The sequence below is a fragment of the Cyphomyrmex costatus genome, unplaced genomic scaffold (assembly GCF_001594065.2).
Source record: "Cyphomyrmex costatus isolate MS0001 unplaced genomic scaffold, Ccosl1.0 scaffold460, whole genome shotgun sequence".
Lineage (NCBI taxonomy): Eukaryota > Metazoa > Arthropoda > Insecta > Hymenoptera > Formicidae > Cyphomyrmex > Cyphomyrmex costatus.
The window spans coordinates 316,220-339,543 of record NW_017278857.1 but is presented as its reverse complement, the minus strand read 5'-3'; the positions used below and the strand labels follow the sequence as shown (position 1 = coordinate 339,543).

Genomic DNA, 23,324 nt, shown 5'->3' with positions numbered 1-23,324 from the left:
AGAGAGAGAGAGAGAGAGAGAGAGAGAGAGAGAGAGAGAGAGAGAGAGAGGTGATTGTGACAGAGCGACGACACACCGGCTGGCTGAACGGATCACGAGAATTCTGGCGGATTCGTGGCATCCAATATCCGGTCGATAATGCGTCATCATCGTGATATAACTTGGTGACAGCTGAAGAAAGAAACTTTGCACATCGCTTCCGTTCCCCTGGGGTACATGGGCGGGGACTCTGCACAGCGGGGTTTCGAGCGATCAGTGACGACAGGCGATGTTGATGGTTGCCAGCACGGCAGACATTGTCTTTCCTGAGAAAGGTTCTAGTTCCTAGTTCTGAGAAAGGATCTAGTATCTCTCTCATGCTGAGAGACTAGTTAGGAAGTAGTCCGAGTTTGGTGCCCTTTGCTTTGATAATAGTTGAAGTGCGAGTTTCCTTGGTCCCTTAATTAATATCACATTGTGTCAATTTGTACACTAGTGAAAGCTAATATTTTTTTTAGTTGAAATATTCTTTTGAAGTGAAAAACCTATTTAATGTCGATTGATATCTGTTATTAATATTTCAGAAACGAGATACTAAGTGACGATTATAATCCTAAATTGATTATTCTTTGCAATTAATCTATTTCGTTTTGTCAGTTAATTTTGACGTCAAAATTAACTGACGTATTTTTGCGTGTTCCTTCGTATTTATCGAATTACATCGATACTTAATGCTATTGTAAAATTCTCTTCGATCAATTTGCAAACTTGTTGAGTAACGATACTTTACATCCTGGGAAAGGATTCTCGCTATTTAAAGAGCAGTCGAAAGTTCATGTTTACTGAATTCACCAGGTTTTAATGAGACTCGTCTCTTCTGAACGAGGTCACGATTCCGGAATCCAACTTTTCCTCCCTCGGGAATCTTCCACTTATCCTTCGCTCGTGCTTGGCCTGAGATAAATCAATTTATCCACCGATTCAGCTGGGCGCTCCGATTATCTACTCGTAGACGTTATAGTGAAGACGCGTTTCGATGCCACGAATCTTCCAGAAGTCGTTCGCATCTGTCATTGGTGGGAACTGCGCGCATACATCGATACGATTTTTCCAGTCGAGAGAGGTTCACCGTCGTCGATCCAGCCCTTAAAAGGGAATCTTGATGCAAGGACGACCACGTATACATACGTGCAGCTTAATTTTGTGCCGCGCCCGTCTCGTGCGCGATTGTTAATAGTCTCGTCGTCCTGCGGAGAACCCGTCGTATGATTGTGTGCTGTGTCAAGTCAGTGAAAGTCAAGTCACCGGTCTGCCCCGCTCCCTGCCTCATGGATAAACGCTCACAGTGACCGACCGGCCCGGACTGGTCCCACGTCCTCGACCTCGGACGACGTAAGTGCTCCATGATGACGTGATCATACCGCTGGTGATCATTCCTCTCGAGATGTGCTCTCGAGACCATTTTGTATCTTACTCTCTGCGTCTTCGGATGACAGTGAAATATTAGTCGGACATTTTAGAACTGGAGTAACTAATGGCACTCACTGATGATTTAGAAGTAAACGATGAAAGAATCAAGTCAGGTCATCATAGTTGGTTACAACGTCAAGCCGAAATGTTATTGAGTGGTGATTACGCTAGTTTTAAAATACAATCTTTTCTTTCTCAATCTCTTTCAGATACGAAATATCTATTATGATGATGAACCTTTGGTTCAGCCAAAGAAATGTCAATTCATCCTTCATAAGTTTTAAAAAATAATATAAATTATTTTTTTTCATTTAAAGTAATTATTCAACATTAACGTTGCATTTGTCATTGCTTTTTGGAGTGCGTATTGGAGATAATTTATGTTGTATTTCTAATATTTATAGAAGTCTATTTACTCCAAGTTCAGCACTTATATATCTGCAGGCAAACGTGAAAGCGGAAGTCGGCGTTGTATCAAATTTAGCGGAAAGCGAACAGTGGGATCAATGATTTATTTGCAACTTAGACCGAGCTGTCTGCATGATAAAGTTCAATTAATGATTCAAAGCGATAGTGATTCCAAAGAAGGATAACGTGGTTGGGCTACTCAGGCAGCATATCGATTTGTCCGAATGCACTTCGGTATTTGCGAATCGTGATCGGACGTTCGCCAAACTAATTACGTGAAAACATTTCGGCCGGCACTCCGCTGGAATGGCCGTAATCGATAAAGTTTCAATCATCCCGGGAAAAACTTACTGGTATTAATTGTTGGCATAGTTGAAATTGCGACGCATCAAATCTCTTTTCCAGCGAATAATTTGCTCGAATTATATCTGAACTGAAATGTTTTGTCCATTGAAAGTTATTCTCCTTCCAATCGTCTTAAAACTCACTTCCATTTGAGGTTTAACGACAATCGCAAGACCAAATGTTTACTCCGAATTTAATTTCTTCTCGAAAACGACTCTCCTGCATAGCAAAAACTACCCACAAAGACAATCGCCACTCTCAATTCAGCGATCAGTGGCAAGATAGTTTCGCTATCGAGTTTTACTATCGAGAGTAATTCCAAAGGATAAAAAGCACTCACAGCAGCCGCAGCTTTTAAACGAGGCAATTCTAAATTATTGCACTGCGAAGTATCGGATAAAAAAGAGTGCGAGAGTATGTCGATCGCGTCGTAAAGTATCGAGACCGATATTCCGTTTCGCCATTACGCGATGAGCACTTTCCTGTACATGATTCACTGTTCTTTCCGTTCCGTTGCTGTTGGTATCGACCGTTTTAAATGTAATTTTGCGAGATTTTGTCTGTTTTTTACTTAGATTTTCATCGGTGCCGACGATAACAGATATATTCGTTGATATGGCACGGCGGTAAACAATAAAACTTATTCTCCGGCATTACTGGTAAACGAGCGATAACGTGAATGACAGTGGCGATAATTCAAGTGTCGAGTGACTAATAAAGACAAAAGTTGCGACGCGATGTAACGCCGCGTAATTTCGTAACTGCGACACGTTTAACATTTTACAAGCATTTGTAATATGCCACCTCAAAGTATCTTTAAAAACTTGCTATTTACATGAAACAATTTTGAAAACTTGCCACACAGAATAATGTTGAAAACTTGTATGCAATAAACACACAAGTGTAAGACTTATTGAAGAGATCCTATATTTTACGTTCGAATATATTTTCATACAATTTATGTTTTATCGGACGGACATCGCTCATTTTAGTCCTCGAACTTGTTGTAGCCGACAAAATATTCTCGCATTATATGAAACATGTTATCGGCACGAAGCGTTGTTGAGATTATTTCGAAAATTGCTCCATGTTGAAGCAGCGCAGGCATTCTCCAAATAGTTTACCCACGAAGTTATCGTTATTTGAGTCTCCAAGGAAGCCATATTGGTGATAACGGATAGCAATAATTGTCGCGGAAAAAAACAAAATAGAGCAAGTTTTCCACCCATCATCCATTTTCCCCCCATCAAACTACTTTGAATACCATTTTTCACCTTTTTTCCTTTTGTCGCTGTCGTCTTTTCTATTTAGTGCACACGGGTGTATACATGCGTAATGTGATTAACGAGTACACGAGAGAATTGTCACGGACAACGGAAGAAGGAGACAAAGAGGAAGAGAGAAAGGGAGCGCGAAGAAACAAAGGTACGATGGAGAGAGGGGCCAGGGGAAATACGCGGGCGAAGATCTATTATGATGCGCGCGGGGGAGGGAGATAACAGAGGAGGAAAAGGGGGGAAAAAGGGAGTCACGAAGGACGGAGGGCAAGGGAGAATGGCGATAGAGTGAGCGCGCGCAACGGATGAAAGAGAGAGAGAGAGAAGCGGGGGTAAGTAGATAGAGCGAGAGAAGGAAAGGAGAAAGGGAAAGATAGATAGAGAGAGATGGTAGGGAAAATGAATTCTCGTTGGCAGTCAGATAACCCGGTACGATCGATCGGTGAATATCTGCCGCTCCGACGGCGTTGTACACACGCCGCGCTTACACATAGAAACACGGTTATATTATACATGGCGCAGAGACACGCTTATGTACCGTCAGGTATGCGCCACGCCATGTACATGTATGTAGATTTATGCGCCCGCGTCCCGCGTTTACGCGTGTGTTTCGCACGCGCATGTATACGTCGACGCACATAGAGAGAGACCCCGTCTGCTGGCGCGACTTGGTGAACGGGAGGTGGAACGCACATGCACTATGCATGAATGCGTGCACATACACCCTGGACCCCGGCTGGATTTATTCCCGGCGGACCTTCGCGCGTCGCGTGGAAACGAGAGAGGAATGCGAGAGAGGAAGAGAGCGAAAAGAGCTCTGCGGCGACGAGTCGACAAACGCCGTCCATCCGCGTGCATCGCCAAAGGGGTTGTCAAGGGATCGCATATATATATATATTTTCGATCTTTGTCAGAAAATGCGAACTGACAAGCATTAGAATAAAGATTAGTCGGATATGTTGCTTCAATGATACCCTTTAAAAGTTTTTTAATACAACATTTTTCGTACAGAAACAAGTTTTGCAATGATATAAATGTAACAGTCTGTAATTATGCACTGTGGAAAAAAAAGAATCTGGTTTCATTAATTGAAATTCTGATGGAACGTGAACGAATGAAAATTTTCTGACTAAATCTATCAGAATTCTAGTTAAAATAACCAGATGTCCAATATGTCCATTTATGATGACCAAAATTCTGTTTGCGATATGATCAGAATATGCTCCATTTTCAATTAGAAATTTTTCTCAGTTCAGAGATATCTATAGTCTTTATTTATTTTTTATTAATATCTTGCTTGATTTATCGATCGTTCCTAGTTACTATTATTGTTACAAAGGGAAAATTGTATGCAGATCCATTGAGATAACTGGCAGCAAGCGTTTGAAAAATTTAACCGAGCCTTCAATTTCTTGACGCGGATGCTAATGTCGCGTTTAATGAGACATACGCTAACGTCTATTTCCTCGTTCGTTCGGCTTGTATGGCGGGTAGAAATTATGAATGGTTCTCGCGCGGAGCGCATTTCGGGATGCGAATCTCATTTCATCGCGACCGCGCATATGCATCTCGTCTTTCTCTCCACGGCCGTATTACCGGGATACGCGCCACGGACGTTTTAATATTACAAGCTGTGCGGTGGAGTACTAAATGATTCAGAAATCCGCGTTTATTTCGGGTCACCGCACGCGATTATCTTTCAAACGCGAAGCTTCGATGGATCTCTCGATCGTCAACGTGAGTTACGCGGACTCGAATAGCATCCCTCGCTCATATTTAATTGCCCGCTTTGCTCTCGTCACAGTTCGTCCTCCTCCACACCGGTCCTCAGCGGTGGCAGCATTTCCATCCAGTCGCACCGGAAATTATTCACGAACGCGAAAATCGCGTCGAGGGGCGGAGAGAAGAGTGTCCCATCAAGCAGGTTAAATTTACTAAAAAAGAATTCCTCAATTTTCGATAATCCCTCGGAAATATAATTTTAATCATAGCTTCAATGCGATCGTTTTTTTCAATATCGCTCACATAGATGCCATCACTTATGGCAAAATAATTTCAAGTAGATTATTCAAAGATTTTTCGCATGCATTACGAATTTCAGTCTTAAATTGTTCAACGTCTTATTAGCGTATTATCGAATTGTTTATTAATTTAATTTGTGATATTTAGTTTTAGTTTAGAATTGTGTTTCAAGATCGACAATTGTAATTTATGCAAAAATATTAGACATCAAGATCCACTTTAATCGAACATGACCTTCTCCGCTTTATTAAATTTTTAACTATAATTCTCTTCATTTTCTTTGTAATAGAAATAACAAGTCCCTAATTGTTTTTCAGTTACGGATAGCACTTTAATTGAGTTTTAATTGTTAACTGAAAGATTAAAACGCGCACGTGCAGTTTTTTTTAAGCTTATAGTAAGGAAAGATCAACTCTAATTCTGTCGAAGAACTTATCATTAAGTCATAATACAATTTGTAGCCGTAAATTAGCTCATCGATGAGTTGTTCATAGATGTTACAAGTACATTACCCATCGGTTGTCTATTCCTTCGAGCTTTTTAAAATTGATCATCTGAAATTTTAATAATCCCCTTTTACCGCCATAATCTTTGCATCCGCGCGACCCAGCCGAGAGGTGATTAAAACTCCACGTTAACGAGGTACACACATATACATTGTACATACACTATAACGGATGATAATAAATTCTCATGCTTTAGTAACGAGCTCCCTACGTTTTCTCGGAGAAGAAAAATAACGATGTCGACATGAATTGTGCGTGCAGCCACGTCGAGGCGAGAAAGTGTGGTCCGCTGTCTGTCAATATTCCTCTGGATACTTGACTTGCATGCAAGTCGGGCGTGCGCATAGATAAAACGCGCGGCACGTCCACGGACGGCTTTTGTCGCTTAACAAGGGTTGTGCAATACACAAACGACGATGATGGCGACGACAGTGACGCCGGTGACGACAGGAGTTACGCGAATTTACTTGTGATCGCATAATGCTTCGAGGACACCGTATCTGGATTTCTGAGATTGAACTTTGTTTCCTCGGTGCTACAACGACGCGGATAATGTCCGTGATATTTGATATATGAGATCGATTAATCCTTTTGACACCAAAATGGGTTTTCGGTATTATCCGGTAAATATAGGGACTGCGTATGAGTCAGCGGAAACTTATAGGTCTCTTGAAATTTAATAGGAACAGTAAAGGGATTAAAAGATCAATTTTTGCTTTAATCCTTCATGGTCGTACCTCTTGAGAATTTCATGTCGGTTATACAGAAGGCAAAATGACTTTAACACTTTTAATTGTTTGCCGTATTTACAGCTTTTGTCCTTTAAAATTACAAAAATTGCTGAATGTAACATTATAGAACTTTTTAAATATTTTTAAGAGAAAATCTTTTCAACGATTTTAATTTTAATATTTCAACAAAAAAAAATAATTCTTGAAAAAAGTTTTTATACTGAAAAAAAATCAACTTTTTATTTTTAATTTTTTTAAATAAAAATGTATGGCTATATTTTACAGATATGACACTTTTAGAAAAAAAATAGTGCGATAGTTTCTGTTTCAAAAAGGGTATTTATTCTGAAGATAAAGTAGGTCGTTTTTAAAAATAACGAAGAAGTGTGAAGCTATTATATAAAAGAGTATTTACTTACCGATAATATGACCTTTTATAAAAAATGTAAAACCTCAAACCTTTTTTCAGAGTCGCGTGGATCCCTGGTGACCACGAAGGGTAAACCGAGGAAAATTCGTCCGAGGCCATTAACATTTTTTAAATTGCAATTATCATTTTTTACACTTATTTACGATACTCAAATTTTATTTAAGCATTATATGATATTAATTAAATTCCATTAAATTTGGAAAGCGTCACACTTATACGATTCGCGGCAATTTTCACGAACGAAAAATGGGCGAGAGGTTGTACATATATATTTCATCTAAAATTATTCATTTTAAAAATTGGAATTGTCACTCTTTATATCCAAGTTTTATTTAAGTAAGTAAAATTTTTTTATACTCTACAAAAATACGAAATTGCAATTTACGACGGATTATTTAGAATTGCCAAAAGAATCGATCATTGGTTTTCAAAGAGTTTATCAGGCATTTATCGTAATATTAATTAAATCCTATTTAATTTGGAAAGCGTCGCACGTACATGATTTACGGCACGTATTTCCACGAACGAAAAATGGACGAAGTCGTAGTGGACTTAAAGGGGTCACCTGTATTGGTAAATCGGTTCGTAGTAGGTAGAAAGGAACGACCGGTATTCTCCCGAACCGGTTGGTCGCGATAGGAAGGCGGTAAAAATCGGTGAACAAGCGAGTTGGCCTGGTCTTTCTGGTCGATTGGGTTTTATCGCGACGTTCAGTGCATTCGTCCGCTTGACAAAGTATGCATGTGTGCGTATGCATACGGAGAGTAACGTGTAATGGGTTATACGCGTGCAGCGTCCAGATTACACTCATGCACGGTAGGTGCATGCACGCATGTGCGTGCCATTGGCGTAACGTTGCCATTTCCTGCATGCCCTACGATACCTGCTGTAATGCTGGCCATAAAGGATAACGATGCATCTCGTTGATTCGTGAAACGCGCGGCACGCCTCGTTGCAACGACAGAAAATGAGAGCAGCAAAAAAACGTGGATTAATAAGCTGGTAGAACGGTATCGGAGAGCACGCGGGTGAATGGGATGGGACGAGGATAATTCGGATTAGAGGGAAAAAAAACGCGCTGCCCGAGAAGATTATAGAGGTCATAAAAGGGGACTAATGACTTCCTGGCGATCAAAACGGCTGATAAAACCTGTTGAAAATGACGGGTAAAAATAAATAGGTAACTTCTCAAAGTGAAATGCGAAACGTTTATGAATTCTATTCACCTGCCGCTAAGATTATTCCATCAATAAAGTCTATCCGGAAATAATTATACATAACATTAGTTTATCACTGCATCGTACAGTTCAATCGCTCAATCGATCAGCTTGTCTTAATTATTATCTCATAAGCGATTCACGTGTCGCGTTCCAGTTCTTATGCATAATTTTCTTAGCTTGAGACGCAATTTACCTTCTAACTGGCTCGTTATCGAGAGCGCAAAGATAATCCGGTTTTATCCACATCTTGCGTTTTGTATTATGTAGCTAAGAGAAGATTTTGTTATCTATACGTTTTTGCATATGCAAAATATTTATGCTGATATATATTTTTCTGTATGTATGTGTCTGCCTTCTGGTCAATAATGTTTTTATTTTAATTTATAGTAAAATATGAAAGTTTTTTATTATTACTTTTATGAAACTAATTTCTCTACTACATTAAATTATAATAAAAAAAGGATATAGATTTTTCAGAAAATTTTTAAATATAATATCTGATGGGAAAATAAAATACATGTATAGGGGAGAAAAAGAGAAGAGAGAGAATTGTTTGCTCATCGTAATATTCAATTTAAATTACCATTGTACCGTAAAGGTAGAGTGTTACAAATATTTGCACTTATATTACTCAGTTTTGCTTTAGGGCATTGATAAAAAATTAATTCGAGCATGAAAAACTTGAATTATTATTGCAGTTAATATTAAATTCTGTATAATAACGTACATATATTTTTATTTTTTTATATGTAATTGAATATGCGAAATATAATTATCGAAAATTGGTATTTTAAAAGCTTCGTGGACAACAAAAAAGAGGAAAAAAGGAGAGATAGAGAGCGAATCTCGAGGACTCCGAACCGTATATAATAAATACGCCGCTACTTGCATTCGCATGCACTCACACACATATGTCGTGTACATACAACAAGCGGGTTTCCGTGCAACCATTAATTAGATTAGCATATGCCGGAAAAAGATGCTGTCCGCACGTAATGCGTCCACCTATATCCGTCGGTGGCAAAGATGCTATTATCTCGACGTACGTTAATGATATTATGGAATATCATCCGTCGTTGTCGTACAATCATTTCTTTTTCTTTCTTTTTTTTTTTACTATTTATTTATATCTCATGTACGAGACTTGCGAGTGTAAAAATAAAATCCAGTGATGTGACGATCTAATATACTGGATTATTTTTATCTAGCGAATACGCGATTGGCTAAAGATTTATCGATACCTGTACATTGAAATCTTGCTTGAAGGCGTCATTACATTAATTTTGTTTTTACATCGCGAAAAAAATGACGTAAAGCTGATTAACACAAATTGCATAATATTTCTTCTACTTCTTTTTCTAAATGTTTTACAAATTTATCAATAATTCTATTTTTCGAATATTTATAATATCTTTGTCGGAGAAATTTTTTAAAAAATGTAGCAAATTTTTGTTGCAATATTTAATTAAGCTCTCTTTTGATTTAATTCTGAAACTGTACGTTCTATTTGAATTTATATAAATAGTTAAATTCCGTTATTTTTTCATTTCGTACTTGACTACGTTATTTCATAGCGAGCTTGATGGGCGGAGAGCTTTTTTATTTTCAATCGCTTGCAATTCAAAGACAAGTAACATCTTGGCACTCTGATGAAGAAAAAAAAATATTTCGAATTCGAGAGACTTTCTCTGTTTAGGCACGTATCATATATGTACATGTAAATCGTACTTCAGAGCCTGCAGGCAGCACGTAAGAGCTCTTCTCTTCGCGTATACATGATCGAGATGCTCTCGTGTGCGCGCGAGACACATAAGCGAGCATATAACGCTTATGTGTATCTGCCGGAATGCAACCGCCTAGGTGAAATGCCTGGCTCCGTGCCAGAGACTTTAACCTCAATTTGCAATAAAACACACAAGAGAGAGAAAGAGAGAGAGAGAGAGAGGAGAAGAAAGGCAGAATATACGAGAGGGTGGATTCTTTCGCACGAACGCGCACGCAGCTCGTCTCGTAGAACCTCGCTCTCTTTTCTCGTACAGAAATGCGAAAGTGCAGCCAACAAAGGGTGACCTGTGCATAGCCAGGAATGCAGAATTAATTTTTCTGTAACATTAATTCGAGAAATTTCTCTTGATTCTCTGGTCGTGACTTTGGAAATCTTCTATGCTGGCGCGCTTTCATTCAGTGACGTAATACCTCGGAGGATTAGGTCTAAATAGCGGAGTTATTACTACTTGCTGCCGGCATTTACTCCGCCAGAATTAACATCATTGATGATCTTATTGTAACAATTGTGACTGATATTTATATTATTGAAGTATACAGCATTATAATATTAATTTTTAATAAAAGTTGAAATATATATTTTATGCTATTAATATTGATAACAAAAGAGATACATGTATCGAGATAAAAAAGTAGACACATTAACTTTATCACTGTAATTGAAAGTCATTATAAATGAAAAATATAATCAAAAGTATAGACTTGGTATACGTTTGATAAAATATTGAATTATTAAAAGATCGATACTCATAACACGAAAAAAAGAATATTAATTCTCTGAAGACTATTTTTGTATTTGCGTTTGTTTGTATCGCGTGTAGTTATAGGATCTGTGCTGGAAGACGTGTAGTCGTGCGAGATGATCGCGTTTGGTATGCTAAGGAAGATTACAGTATGCCAAACGGCATTATACCCCGGAGAGGAAACTTAGGTGTAAAAAATTTCAGTAATTTAACGAAGCACTCTCAAGACCTAACTTCATTTTTGCGGAAGTCTAGGATTTTATTAAGAGATGCCTAGAATACCCTGACACAACGAATTCCGGTAATTTAAGTCTGCACTTATTTTCGTCCCCTTTCTTTTCGTTGCTATGCTCTGCAGTATTATATTACGGTACATTATCTCGTGGTTTAATTAATGTACGTAGAACATCTTCTCTACTTGCTATCTTATGCAATTTTAACAAGAGAGTGAATACTTTACTCAACTAAATTTTCGAAGAAGGGCCAATAAATTCCGAACGATTGAAAATAAAGTATCTCCTCTCAATACAGCATGAAAACCTTACTGTTTGTTTAGACCATAGTTTTTCAGAATGTTGGTTTGTAATTTTGAATTTAATTACAACGTCCCTTGAGAGAGTCTCGCTAAGGAACGTTAGACTTTAAACTCTCGTCGTAGAAATTTGTCGTTAAAATTTGGTCGTCGTTTCCGCATGTATACGCGAGACATTCGCTCGCTCACGTTTATCTCGAAGCGCGCATCCGTTTATCACCGCGGCAATAAACGCGGCAGTTAAACAAAGACGGTAACCCGCCTTGTCCTAGTCCGCTTCGTTTCTTCCGAGCTGGTTCTTCGGATGCTAGTGACTTTACGAGCGGCGACGAAGAGCCCGGACTGTTACGATTATCTGACTGTGGATATATACGTACATATGTATCACATATATAGCGCAGACAAGGACGAAGGATAATGAAATACAACGACGACGAAAATGATGTAGGAAGGAGATAGAGATCCCGAGCCATCGAGAGTCTATAAAGTCTTGCTGCACGATTTTCCCCGTGGCAAAAGTTGCACGAATGTCACATGTGCTACCGATTGCTCGAAAAGATGTAGCAAACGTCTTTTATCTATGCCATACGTTTGAGATATTTAAAACGATTATTTCTTGTATTTCCACCATGTAGAATGTAGCACGTTATTTCTAGTATACATACACTTTGATATCTGTTATGAGCGTTTCCTGAAAACAAGGCAAAAAGAGTAGCGATTTTACTTAATTTTTTATTATACACACATTATTTTTTACTCGTTTTATTACTGCTTTATATATTATTATAAGGATATTATTATTTTGACGAGTTCTGTAATCACCGAAAATCGATTCTGCCGCAGTGTATAATTATAGTTGAGCCGCAATGTCCGTGGCGTGTCTGTAATCTGCGTGATCGGTCGAGCTATAATAAATCGGTACAATCGTTTATTTTAACCTACAGTCAGCTGACTCTGAAAGAAAGCATGAAAACATTTTCGTTGCACGCGATGTATCAGCATTCGATGCTCAATCTATGTCTGCGATTTGTCTTCGTTAAAAATCAGAATAATAGTCACGTTTATTTAAGCAGATCAATCTACTTTTAAATCAAACAAGGAAGAAAGTACCAAACACGGTCGAGGCTAGATTAAGTGTTTGATAATATTTCTATGTAAATTTTAAATTGTACCTTTCAGTTATATATAAGCTGTGCGATAGTTATCGTCGCGATCATAAATTGAAATAATAATCTCACAATTTCTCTACTTTTATTCAAAATTTATATTCTTGCAAAATATTACTAAAACTTTGTAAAAATATTTCTATATATTTGAATGGGCAATAAAAATTTACGTTTGCATATACTCTGAAAGAAAAATTTTCGGTATTTATATTATATTTGTAATTATAATTACATATTGTTATGATTACTGCTGCTATAATATCAGCAACAATAACTACATTGTACAGTATATTTTTATTAAAAACAAATATTGTATAATCGACAATCGAAAAATTATTATAATTATAGTTATTGTTACAATAAAAAAAATTGAAATTACTATAATTTATAATTATTTTTGGGATATTTGTTTGTTTTCCAAAACATATGTATTTATAATTTATGGAATTACAATAATTTTTACGGTAATAAAATAACTATAATTGTAATAATTTTCGGTCGGACAATATATTATTGATAGAATTATACATATAGTTATCAAAGTAAATAATAATATATAAATATAAATAATAATAAATAAAAATTTGTCTCTTTTATTGGTTTAGCCACGACCCGGAAGAAGGCCTCGAAGACGACCAGGAAACGCAGCACAGTTGCAGACTACTCCGAGGGTACAAAGCCCGATATCACAGCAGCTCGAAAAAGGTAAGCGACTTTCGAGGTTTACTTTTTTTCTTGAGACGCCGATGCGCAATTATGATTCACAATTTATATTTTTTGAAATTATTTTATCACACGAGGGAGATTTCGGTATTGTCAGTAAATTTGCAAAATATCATATGACACAAAATATCGCACTATTATGGACTATCATTTGCGAAAAATCAAAGACCTTTGCCAAATATTTATTCCAAATACAACTTACAAGTATTAATATTATTACAAGTTTTAACATTAGTGTTATAATTATAATTCATTTAAATGAATTATATCAAAGAATTTTATATAGAAATATTAAGATATTTAAAGTAATTAAACTTATTGAGAGAGAGAGAGAGAGAGAAAGAAGGAGAGAGATTTCGAAGTACGAGAAAAGAACCTTTTAGAAACTTAAGTCTCTTGGATTTTTCCGTAAATGATAGTCAATTTCGAAAGCGAGGAACTTTCCTCGAAACGACCGACGATAATCGCGAGTGGCGTGCTATTTGAAATTGAGATTTAATGAGAACGCAAATGGAGAGAAACTCCCTCTCTCTCACTCTCTCTCTCGTAGGAAGTGCGGGAGCAGCTCGGTTGCCCGAAATTCATTAGTCGGTTCGCAGAATGTCTGCCCCGCTAATTTCTCTCTGGGGTGGAAGTGGTGCGGTATTTGCGCGCTGATGAATACTGTTTTAATCGTGTTCGGAAGGTAGTGAACTTTCGCAGCGGGGTTCGTACAACGTCGGAGTTTCTCCGACTTCATCGAGAGGCGAACTCGAAGCGGGCGCCGTGCGCCGATAAATCTTTTTAAGTCGATGAACGCAATCGGTCGGTCGGCCGATACTCGGGTCAGGCCAGCACAATCGCAGCCGACGGCCGTTAATCGTTATCGGATAGTAAAAGCTTATCCGGCGCTCGGTTTCTGATAGCCGTTACCACGCTCTTATTCGACGTGCCATTCTTACCTGTGTTTGTCTGGGGGGATCGTTTCACCAATCGATCGTACGAGCGATCTCGCCCTCGCGCGCGCGCGCACAACAAGACGAACGAAAGGGTTCTGATTTAACAACGCGATCCCTGGCGTCTCGGGTATCATAATAAAAGCGCGATAAAAGCACTGTGATATCGCGCTCGCGTCGTGTCGTACATCGACAAGCGCTCGTAAACATCGCGAGTTAGGGCGCAGGAAGTGCGTAAAAACTGATTGTTGCTAAGGAAAATAATACCATTGCTGTTTCCGATACGGAACAATGAGACGTGTCATACCTGAAACTTTATCATATTTTTTTTTCACTTTCCAAGTATATTAAGGATGTTTCTACATTAGAGAATAATCCGCATTAATTAAAGAAAACCTGCGATGCCGTATTGCTTTTAATTAATATGCAAAAGTTTCTCTTTCGTTAGAATATGAGTAATTTTCACATCACGAGTGATTGAAAATTAAGAGTTGACAAGAGCTGTTTTTGCAGCGTAATTGAAACAGTAAATTTCTAAGCTTTATTTGATATCACGACTCAGTAATGCAAAATCATTTAACTTTAAATATTAAAAGATTACAATACTAAAAGATTACGTTACTCACACGGTGATTACCCAGTGCAGAAATACAATCTTTGAATTTTTACAAAGAAATGTTCAAAGTATTTTTAGTCCACATCTGAATATATTATTCGTTTTTTTTTTTTTACATTCAACATTACACACTGAGAAAAATACTTAAATATTTATTTAATGTGATTTGATATTTATTTTGCTGAAATAAATCTTTATTTAAATACGAAATAAAATTATATTTCTCGCAGATAACTTATTTATTTTATTTTTTTACCATTAATGGGATATATTTCACAGAAATATATATTTTGTCATCTTAGTCAAATTTGTTTATAACCAATAAATATCGAAGAAAACATCACATATAATATTTCAACTTTTTTTTTCTCAGTGCAGAGAAACATTATTTGTTTCTAGATAAGAACATTAATTTAGGAGTATGCGTGACATCACGCAAAGTTGGCAAAGTGTCGCACGGGATACACCCGTAAGAAATAGCATCGCCAATAAACCGCCAGTTATCGAGGCCAATAACTATAACTCTCCCCCTCCATGGTCTTGTACGTTCCGACGCCAAGGCGGAAGAGCCTACGTGGTCGTGAGCTACTGCATAGTTCTGTCGACCCAGTGTCCAGGTCTTCGGCGTGGTCGATGAAGCGAGGTCAAACGGGGTCGTCGTCGCCCTCGTCCCCGTCGTCGATAGATGCGCACCGAATCGACCCGCGCGAAGGTCAGCAAGCCGGGCTCGGTGACTCCTCGTCTCCTCCATGCCTCCGAGCAATTCGGGCCGCGTTCATTCATGGACTCGGGAGGCTGCTAGGAATCGGGGCGTTATTTCGAGTGCGAGAGCCGGCCAGTGTGGTACGATGCTCTGACCGAAAAAAGGATGTAACATAATCGAGGGTGGTATAGGGCGAGATGGTAGGCGATGGGAGATACAGTGAGAAAAAGAACGGCATGAGAGGAACGTATTGGGAAGAACGAGTTACAGGAGAGGACGCGAGGGGAGAAGCGGAGTGAGAAGGAACGTACAGTCATATATAGCCGAGGGACGAGGGAAATAAATGGTTCGAGGAACCGGCAGAAACCGGTCTGCGGACAAAAGACACGTTGCCGGCACCGTCTGAACCGCCATCGAGCAATTCAAGGGGTGAGAAAGAAGGAGAAGAAGAAGAAGAAGAGAAATCGCATCGGAGTAGTGCGAGACGCGAGGGGTGAGAATGGAGGAAAGGCTGACTCAGGAGGAAGAAAAGGATCGTGGTGATTCCGATGGAAGAGGACGGTAACCTCCCACTGATCTAAAGTCTCTATTACGCGATCTGAAATACGATAGAATTTTATGTTGCAAAATACTTGCATGATAACATCTGTGTTTATAAAAATTGAAACGCGTTATTTCATCTTTCATAACGTGTTATATATAGACAATTTAAAAAATGTTACACAAACGTGCCGCGGATATACGTAGAAAGGAAGGGATTGATGAAATATCTAATAGTAATTTATAGCTTATATTCAGAACACGTTTATGAGAATGTTAGCGCACATTCAATATTATAGTTCACGTCATAAATATTATTGAATTTCTGAAATAAAATCGCGCATTTATCGATAAAAGCATTGAGAATTCAGACCTGTATGTTTAAATTAACATTATTTAGAGTGTAATTCTTCACAACAGAATGTTATTTTATTTATTTGTTTGTAAGAATTAGTAATGGAATTTTGTCAAATGGGGGGCGATTGTGTGAAAGAGGCATAATACAGACGGAGAAATGAGAATTGCACAGTCTTCGTCCGCGGTGAATTCATTCTAATCCTCAAGAGGCCATTTCTTAGCTCTATTTCTTCAGTCTCTCCGCGGCCTACCTCTCGTCTATTTATCTTCCTTTCTCTCATTCTCTAGGTTACTCGAGCTCTCATTACGAGCAGTCGTTTCTTCGTTCTGTTCTTCCTGATTTGTACTCACCGAGAGCCTGTTTTAAGTTCGATTGATTACAGTTTTTTTTCCACCTCTGACCGCGACATTGAGTACGACATTTTTGTTTCCATTAAGATGCAATTAGATATAATAGGTTTGTGTTTTTATTCTTGTACTATAGTTTGCGCTACAAAAAATGCTTTCTTGTTTTTGTCAAATATTAAACATATACCTATAGGATGATATAAAAATTTGGCCACAATGTTTTGTGCTTATCAAAGCATTGTAGCAACATATATTTACAAAATACAAACTATGGACTGTTAGTTATATCTTATTAAACACTAAAGTCGCATATCTTTTCACGGATAAATTTTTCTAGGTAGGCAGTTAAAGAACGGTCTCCAATTAACTAATTAATAAACATTTTTTGATGCAATTCTAATATTTAAGATATAACTGATAAGATATAATTAATACTTTAGTATTTGATTTCTTTTGAATATATTATAATGATTTTGTAAAACACAAAATTTTGTCTTAGAAACTTTTTTGTCAATCTGTATTTTACTTGAGGTAAAAGTGTACATAATTCAGAAAACAGATTTATTTATGTATACTTTAACAATATCGAATATTAATGTCATCAAAATAGAATATCATTATAGCTATGATTTAATATTAATAAACCATTGTTTAATGTTACAGATTATTTGCATTTGATGTTAAATATTTTTAATATTAGTAATTTGTCGACAATTGAAAAATATATTAGCGGATTTAGTAATTCTAGAATACTCGATACATTTTCACAACAGATCTATTAATACACTGATTGGCAACTTTATACTGCAAAATATTGATATTAATCGATATTAAATTTGAGTGATAATGAATACGATGTGATGAATGCTAATACGATAGTTACGTGCATCGCGTGATGAACTAATAGTGATTATAGCATCAGTTGATTTAACAACGTGGATGAATTAAATTTCAATTTAGAGAATCTACGTAAAATCGATCAGAACGTTGCTATCGGGTTTTCGGTTAGCGCCACGTTTTTAGTCTAAATTGAAGAATAACAGATTGTCGTCGATGAAGTTTGGAGCATCGGGAAAATATCCAATTCGAGATGGCTCCTGAATAATTTAATAGTTTCGTCTGTCTTTTTGCACGATTATCGCGGCGAGTTTTTCGCAATTTTGGAATAATACGGCGGTTTCTGACTTTACGAAACCAAATAAAATTATCTCCCATCGTTTCACGATGAATATTCCTGGAATCTCTGATCTCTTCCTAGATTATCTCTTTATAGTCTGAGTTTAAGAAAATCAACGTTAAATTCTTCAAATAACTTCGAGTCGAGCTCGTTAGCAAGTTCTCGATTATTTAACAGAAGTTACGATTAAGCAAAATCTTAAAAACTGATATAGCTGGTATTACTGATAACGAATGCTAAGTTTATCTATTTTCATCAGTTGCCATTTATTACTGCGATTATTTATGCATTATTCGGATTATTTATCGATTATATTTTTGTTTATTTGATTATATAAATCATTATACGAATCTACGTTAATTTTAGCATTGATTTATTTTTCAATTCAGTATTTGTAAACATGTAAACAATATTTTATGTATTGTTTGCAAAATATAAATTCTCAGCATATTTACTTTTTACTTTTATATTGATTTTTTACTCGAATCATGTCTACCTCTTTATTAAATACTATAGTATTTAATGCAATATACTATAGCATTTTATGCAAACAATAATATTAATTACATATTTTTAATTATTATATACCCCATAGTTCTTTGAAGTAATACTCTTACGGTCGTCGATATAATTCCTTGCATCCTAAGCCCTCGTTGACATCCTACTGTTCGTTCGGGTCTCTTTTTATTTTCACGAGCGCTATATATGTCTCAAAAATAAACGATTGGCGTAAGCGCGTGTCGGATGACACATTGCTGAAAATACAACCCCAAGCGACTGCGCCACACCAAGAATGTTGATGTCTCACGGTAATTATGTCTGGAAAAATAAAAAGGGCGATGTACAAGAGAAGACGGCAGGGGGCTGTCAATGCCTGACCCTTTATGATTACGCCTATATTTGAACCGTGACGCACTTAAATTCATAATGTAACTCAAATTATATCCAATTTAGTTTATTTTTTACTATTTCTATGGATCACCACTGCTTCTACTCAATACGTCGTTAATTTAATTAAAACATGGAGTGAAACAATTTATAACTCAAGAAAATGTATTAAATTGACTCAAATTTTATTTACTAAGTGCATACATTAATATAGACGTTGTTTACTTTGAAACTAATCACGAAAATGGATTGATTTACATTTTAAGAAACACACGTGGAAGTTAAAAATAACAAAGTGTTATTTAACTCAAGGGATTGAATTACCACAGTGCTCCTTTGATATTTTACAGTGCATATGTCAGAAGCTACATATTTTCGAAGTGTGTCCGTTGAACTGCCTTGGTAATCGCAAGAAGAGTTCTTTGTGTCGTAATTTATTAGTGTATAATTTATATAAATAATATTGACAATTTTCTTTAAAATGTCAGCAATATTTTTAATATGAAAATAGTTAAACTAATATTTAAAAAAAAAGAGACATTAACGATAGATAATCTAGAGACTGCTACCTTTATAGATCAAGACTTGATAGAGGTAATTTATGCATTACGTCAATTTTCTACGGTCACGGAAGTACAATATTAGTCTTGCGAGCAATTTATATGTACGGGACGTTCTTGTCGCTTTCATCCTCCGCACGAGCTTTCCAAACAGCGATGACCACAACGCGACATTCCTGTCATTTCATATATGCAATTATATTTTAATTATCTCTGGTATCGAACGTTGTTGCGTCAACTTGTAACATCGAAATTTACTGGGTCGTTTAAATGTTGCGTGAAACATTGTTAACTCACCAGTTCAACAATGCAGAATCCGAAGCTAAATATGAATTATTCATTAGCATGGGCGGAAAAGGTAGAGGGGATACTTTGGAGAATGGATTGTTATCGTTCCCGAGGTAAGGCTGAGCAGTGAAAGCGTTACGTCGCGCGGCATTTACATGGAAATTCCGTACGCATTTGGCGAAACGTGCTTTTCGCCCCGTCTCGTCTCGTTCTCGTTTTGAGAGACGCGGCTTCATGGCTATATATATATAAAGGCCGACCCTTCGAACCAATTACGCGAGACCTCGTTGGCTTCGCTTCTCGGAAAATTACACCCTCCCGTACCTTACGCGGTGTTCTTCTTCATTTCCATCTTTCTACCCTTTGCTCTCCTCAACCCCCTTTTCGCTCTCAATATATTTGTTCTGTCTCGATCGATCAACTTGCAGCCTCTGATGCCTCATTCGCGTTACGGGAGATTGTAACCCTGGCACCTCGAAGGGGGGACGGGGGGGGGGGAGGGTTTTCGTGAATTTAGAAACGTTGCAATGACGAACAATGTGCGCTTAAATATTCAAGCATCTGCGGCGGCATCGCGCGATAGTTCAACGCGAGAACCATATATTATGTCTCATCATGCGTTTTTAAAGGCGCTGCTTATTTCGAGGGTGTTCTTTACGAAGAATATAAAGATTCCCCTGAAATTCCAATTATATCTTGTTTATATTCGTTCGCGCGAGCCGGTAAATTAAATTTCGCACCGACTGAAATAAAATGAAAAGCTATAGGTCTTTGGCCTCTCCATTACATTTTTAAGAGGTACGGATAATTATATTAGATAATATCATTAAGTGATGTATTTGATGAAAAACGGACGGAAATGTTGTACACACGCTTGTATATTTCGACGTTATCGGGATTGCTTTCGGGATTAGGCGATATATATCGTTTCGATATATCGTTGAATTCGCAGAATCGCGTCACGTACGGCGGCATTGTAAGCAATCAATTCCACGTTCCTGCGAGAATAATTCATCACTTCGCTGTGTCTGTCGTCAATTCCTCTGGGTCGGTGTAACCGAAATCGTTTCCCAATGCACGTATCACTCCCCTCTCCTCTCCTCCCTCTCTTTCTCTTATTCTCTCACTCCTTCGTCGACTCCGACTTCACGCACGAACGCATTGCAAACGCGAGTTTCTATACTAATTATACGTGGATGCGCATAATGCTCGATGCACCTGATACCGATAATCATGCTGTCGAACGCGTCTGCCGTTTCGAAGTTTCTGATGGTGTACACATCAACAGATGGATACTCTCATAAGTCTCGTAACGAACTTCCGGCGGACGGAATGGATGCAAGCATAATTGAAACAACCGCGCAAGAGGATGGAAAGAGCAGATTAACCTTTCATCAATCGATGAAATGCATCCAGAGAAGTTTTTTCGATAAAAAGAAGATTTGTTTGAATCAAAAAACTTTGTGCATTGCTATACGATTAAAGGGAAGTTTCTTTGATTTGAACGTCATTTCTTGAAATCACGTAAAATGTTATATTTTCCTCAAAGGTATTTTTATTCCAAAAAAAAAAAAAAATCAACGAAAGAAACGATTTCTTCAATTTAAACATAACTTTTTTCTCGGAGTAAATTCTCATCGTTTTTCGCAAATTTGTTCTCACCGCTCATCAGTATATCTGTTTCTTTTTAAATTTTTTGCCGTGAAAGCCGCTCAATAATTGTCAGTTGAAAGGGATCAATTTTGTAACGAGGAGGCGCGGTCTCAACGGTTCCCGATACATTGCCTCGAAAATACCATTTTACCAAGTGAACTCGCACGCACGTTCGAGCGCGGGTAGAACTGACCGTAGGTGTTCCCCGCTGCACGTGCGATAGTGCGGGCATGTACCATGAACGAACGACAAATTAAAGCATTGTCAGGCAGCACGTGGGCGGTCTTGTCGCTACGTATAAATGTATGCAACATTATGCGCGCCGCGCCGAATGCGTACACGTTGATACGGCGAGTTATCCGGTTCGCATAACGACGTCCGTTAGAGGCAAATGTAGTTCGAGAAATGCTCGGTGAAAGAATATCGCCGCCATGTTCAGCCGAAATTTATCTCCTGTACACGTTTTACCACCATTCTAGTTTTTGGCTGGAAACCATCCAGGTTTTTCAACAAATTTCAGGCTCTCCCACAGGTACATCTAATACTCCTTTTTAGTTCATGTGTCGATTTTCTTCCCATTTGGAAAAGAAATTGCTAGGCAGATTAGAATTGATCACCTTTTTTTTTAAAGAGAGAATACTACAAAACAGAAACAATTTTGATATTAGGTACACAAATAAAAACGATTTTGTGCTGAAATATTAAAAAGTTTAACTAGATCTAAAAATAATTATGTTAAATCATCAAAATAATTATATATAATAGCTCAAGTATGGTGATAATGCTTCAAAAAGTTTTGACATTTTCACAAACACTTAAGCGTTCATGCAATTATTTTAATGATCTAACAAAATTATCCTATCTATCTAAAGTTTTAAATACTTTGACAAAATTGTGTTTTCCATATATTAACCTTCGGTCAAACTGATGTACTCGTGCAGAATGACAAAGCGTACATGAAATGTCAGACTAATTGAAAATGTTAATAAAAATCGATATGACAGCGTTGTTTAACGGGAAAACTAAATTTTAGGTACGGAGTATTTATAACATTATTATATCGACTTTTTTTTTTCTTTTGTGACTGTTATGGGTATTATTATCGTCAAAGATACCAGAAAAAGTTGCGAGTTGTCGCCGTGTTCTTATCCATTTCTAATTCCAACGTTTCGTGAATTTTGCCGTTCGCTTCATCAGGACGAGGAGCACATTGATACTGTATCAGTACGAATGACTCTCCAACGCTCTGATAAAGTGAACGGCAAAGTTCACAAAATATTGGCATTAGCAATGGATAACACGGTGATAATCCGTGAACCCTCTGGTATATATCGATTTTCTATTAAAATATTATTCATCAGAGACTTTTTAAATATATTCACAGGCTGGCTATGTGATTATTTTGTAGACGCGCACGGTCACCGAAGTGTATTATCACGCGAATGCTGCAATTGCTTTTTTTTTTATTCTAATAAAGTTACAATTGACCGAATTCAACTGTCTGTACGGATGCACACTATTTCCCATCCAATCTTGATTTATCTGATTAATAACAATGCATGCCTTATCTGCCCGATTCCATTTCCGTGTGGTATATCCATCGTAAAATGCAGCGTTGTATTCTCGTTTTTCGCGCTCTTCCGCGTGGCTTCGTACGTAACGGGAACGACACGTTATTTCTGCATTCGGTCGGCGAATAAGAGTTTTAACGGGTTTACGAGCGCAATAAAAAAAATGGGGCTGTATGATACAGTCTCTGTCAAGCGCATCGCGCCGGATAAGGATTATCGTGGAAACTCCCCGCGGGGTTATATGTCATTATATGCGCGTCGATATTTTGCACGAGAAACAGCCGGTGAGAAAGAAATGTAAACGCTTTTAGGAGTAGAGGCGCCACGCGGAAACGCCTCCTTAAAGAATCG

At 37.6% G+C, this 23,324-nt stretch overlaps 1 protein-coding gene across 1 annotated transcript in view; it reads left to right on the top strand.

Moving 5' to 3' along the window:
* Positions 1-23,324, top strand: part of LOC108777725 (ecdysone-induced protein 74EF) — a 131,720-nt gene that overhangs the window by 32,327 nt on the left and 76,069 nt on the right. Inside the window, exon 7 of the mRNA XM_018544680.1 lies at positions 13,220-13,319. Within this exon, the coding sequence (XP_018400182.1) occupies positions 13,220-13,319 (100 nt within the window). The remainder of the gene's footprint in view (positions 1-13,219; positions 13,320-23,324) is intronic.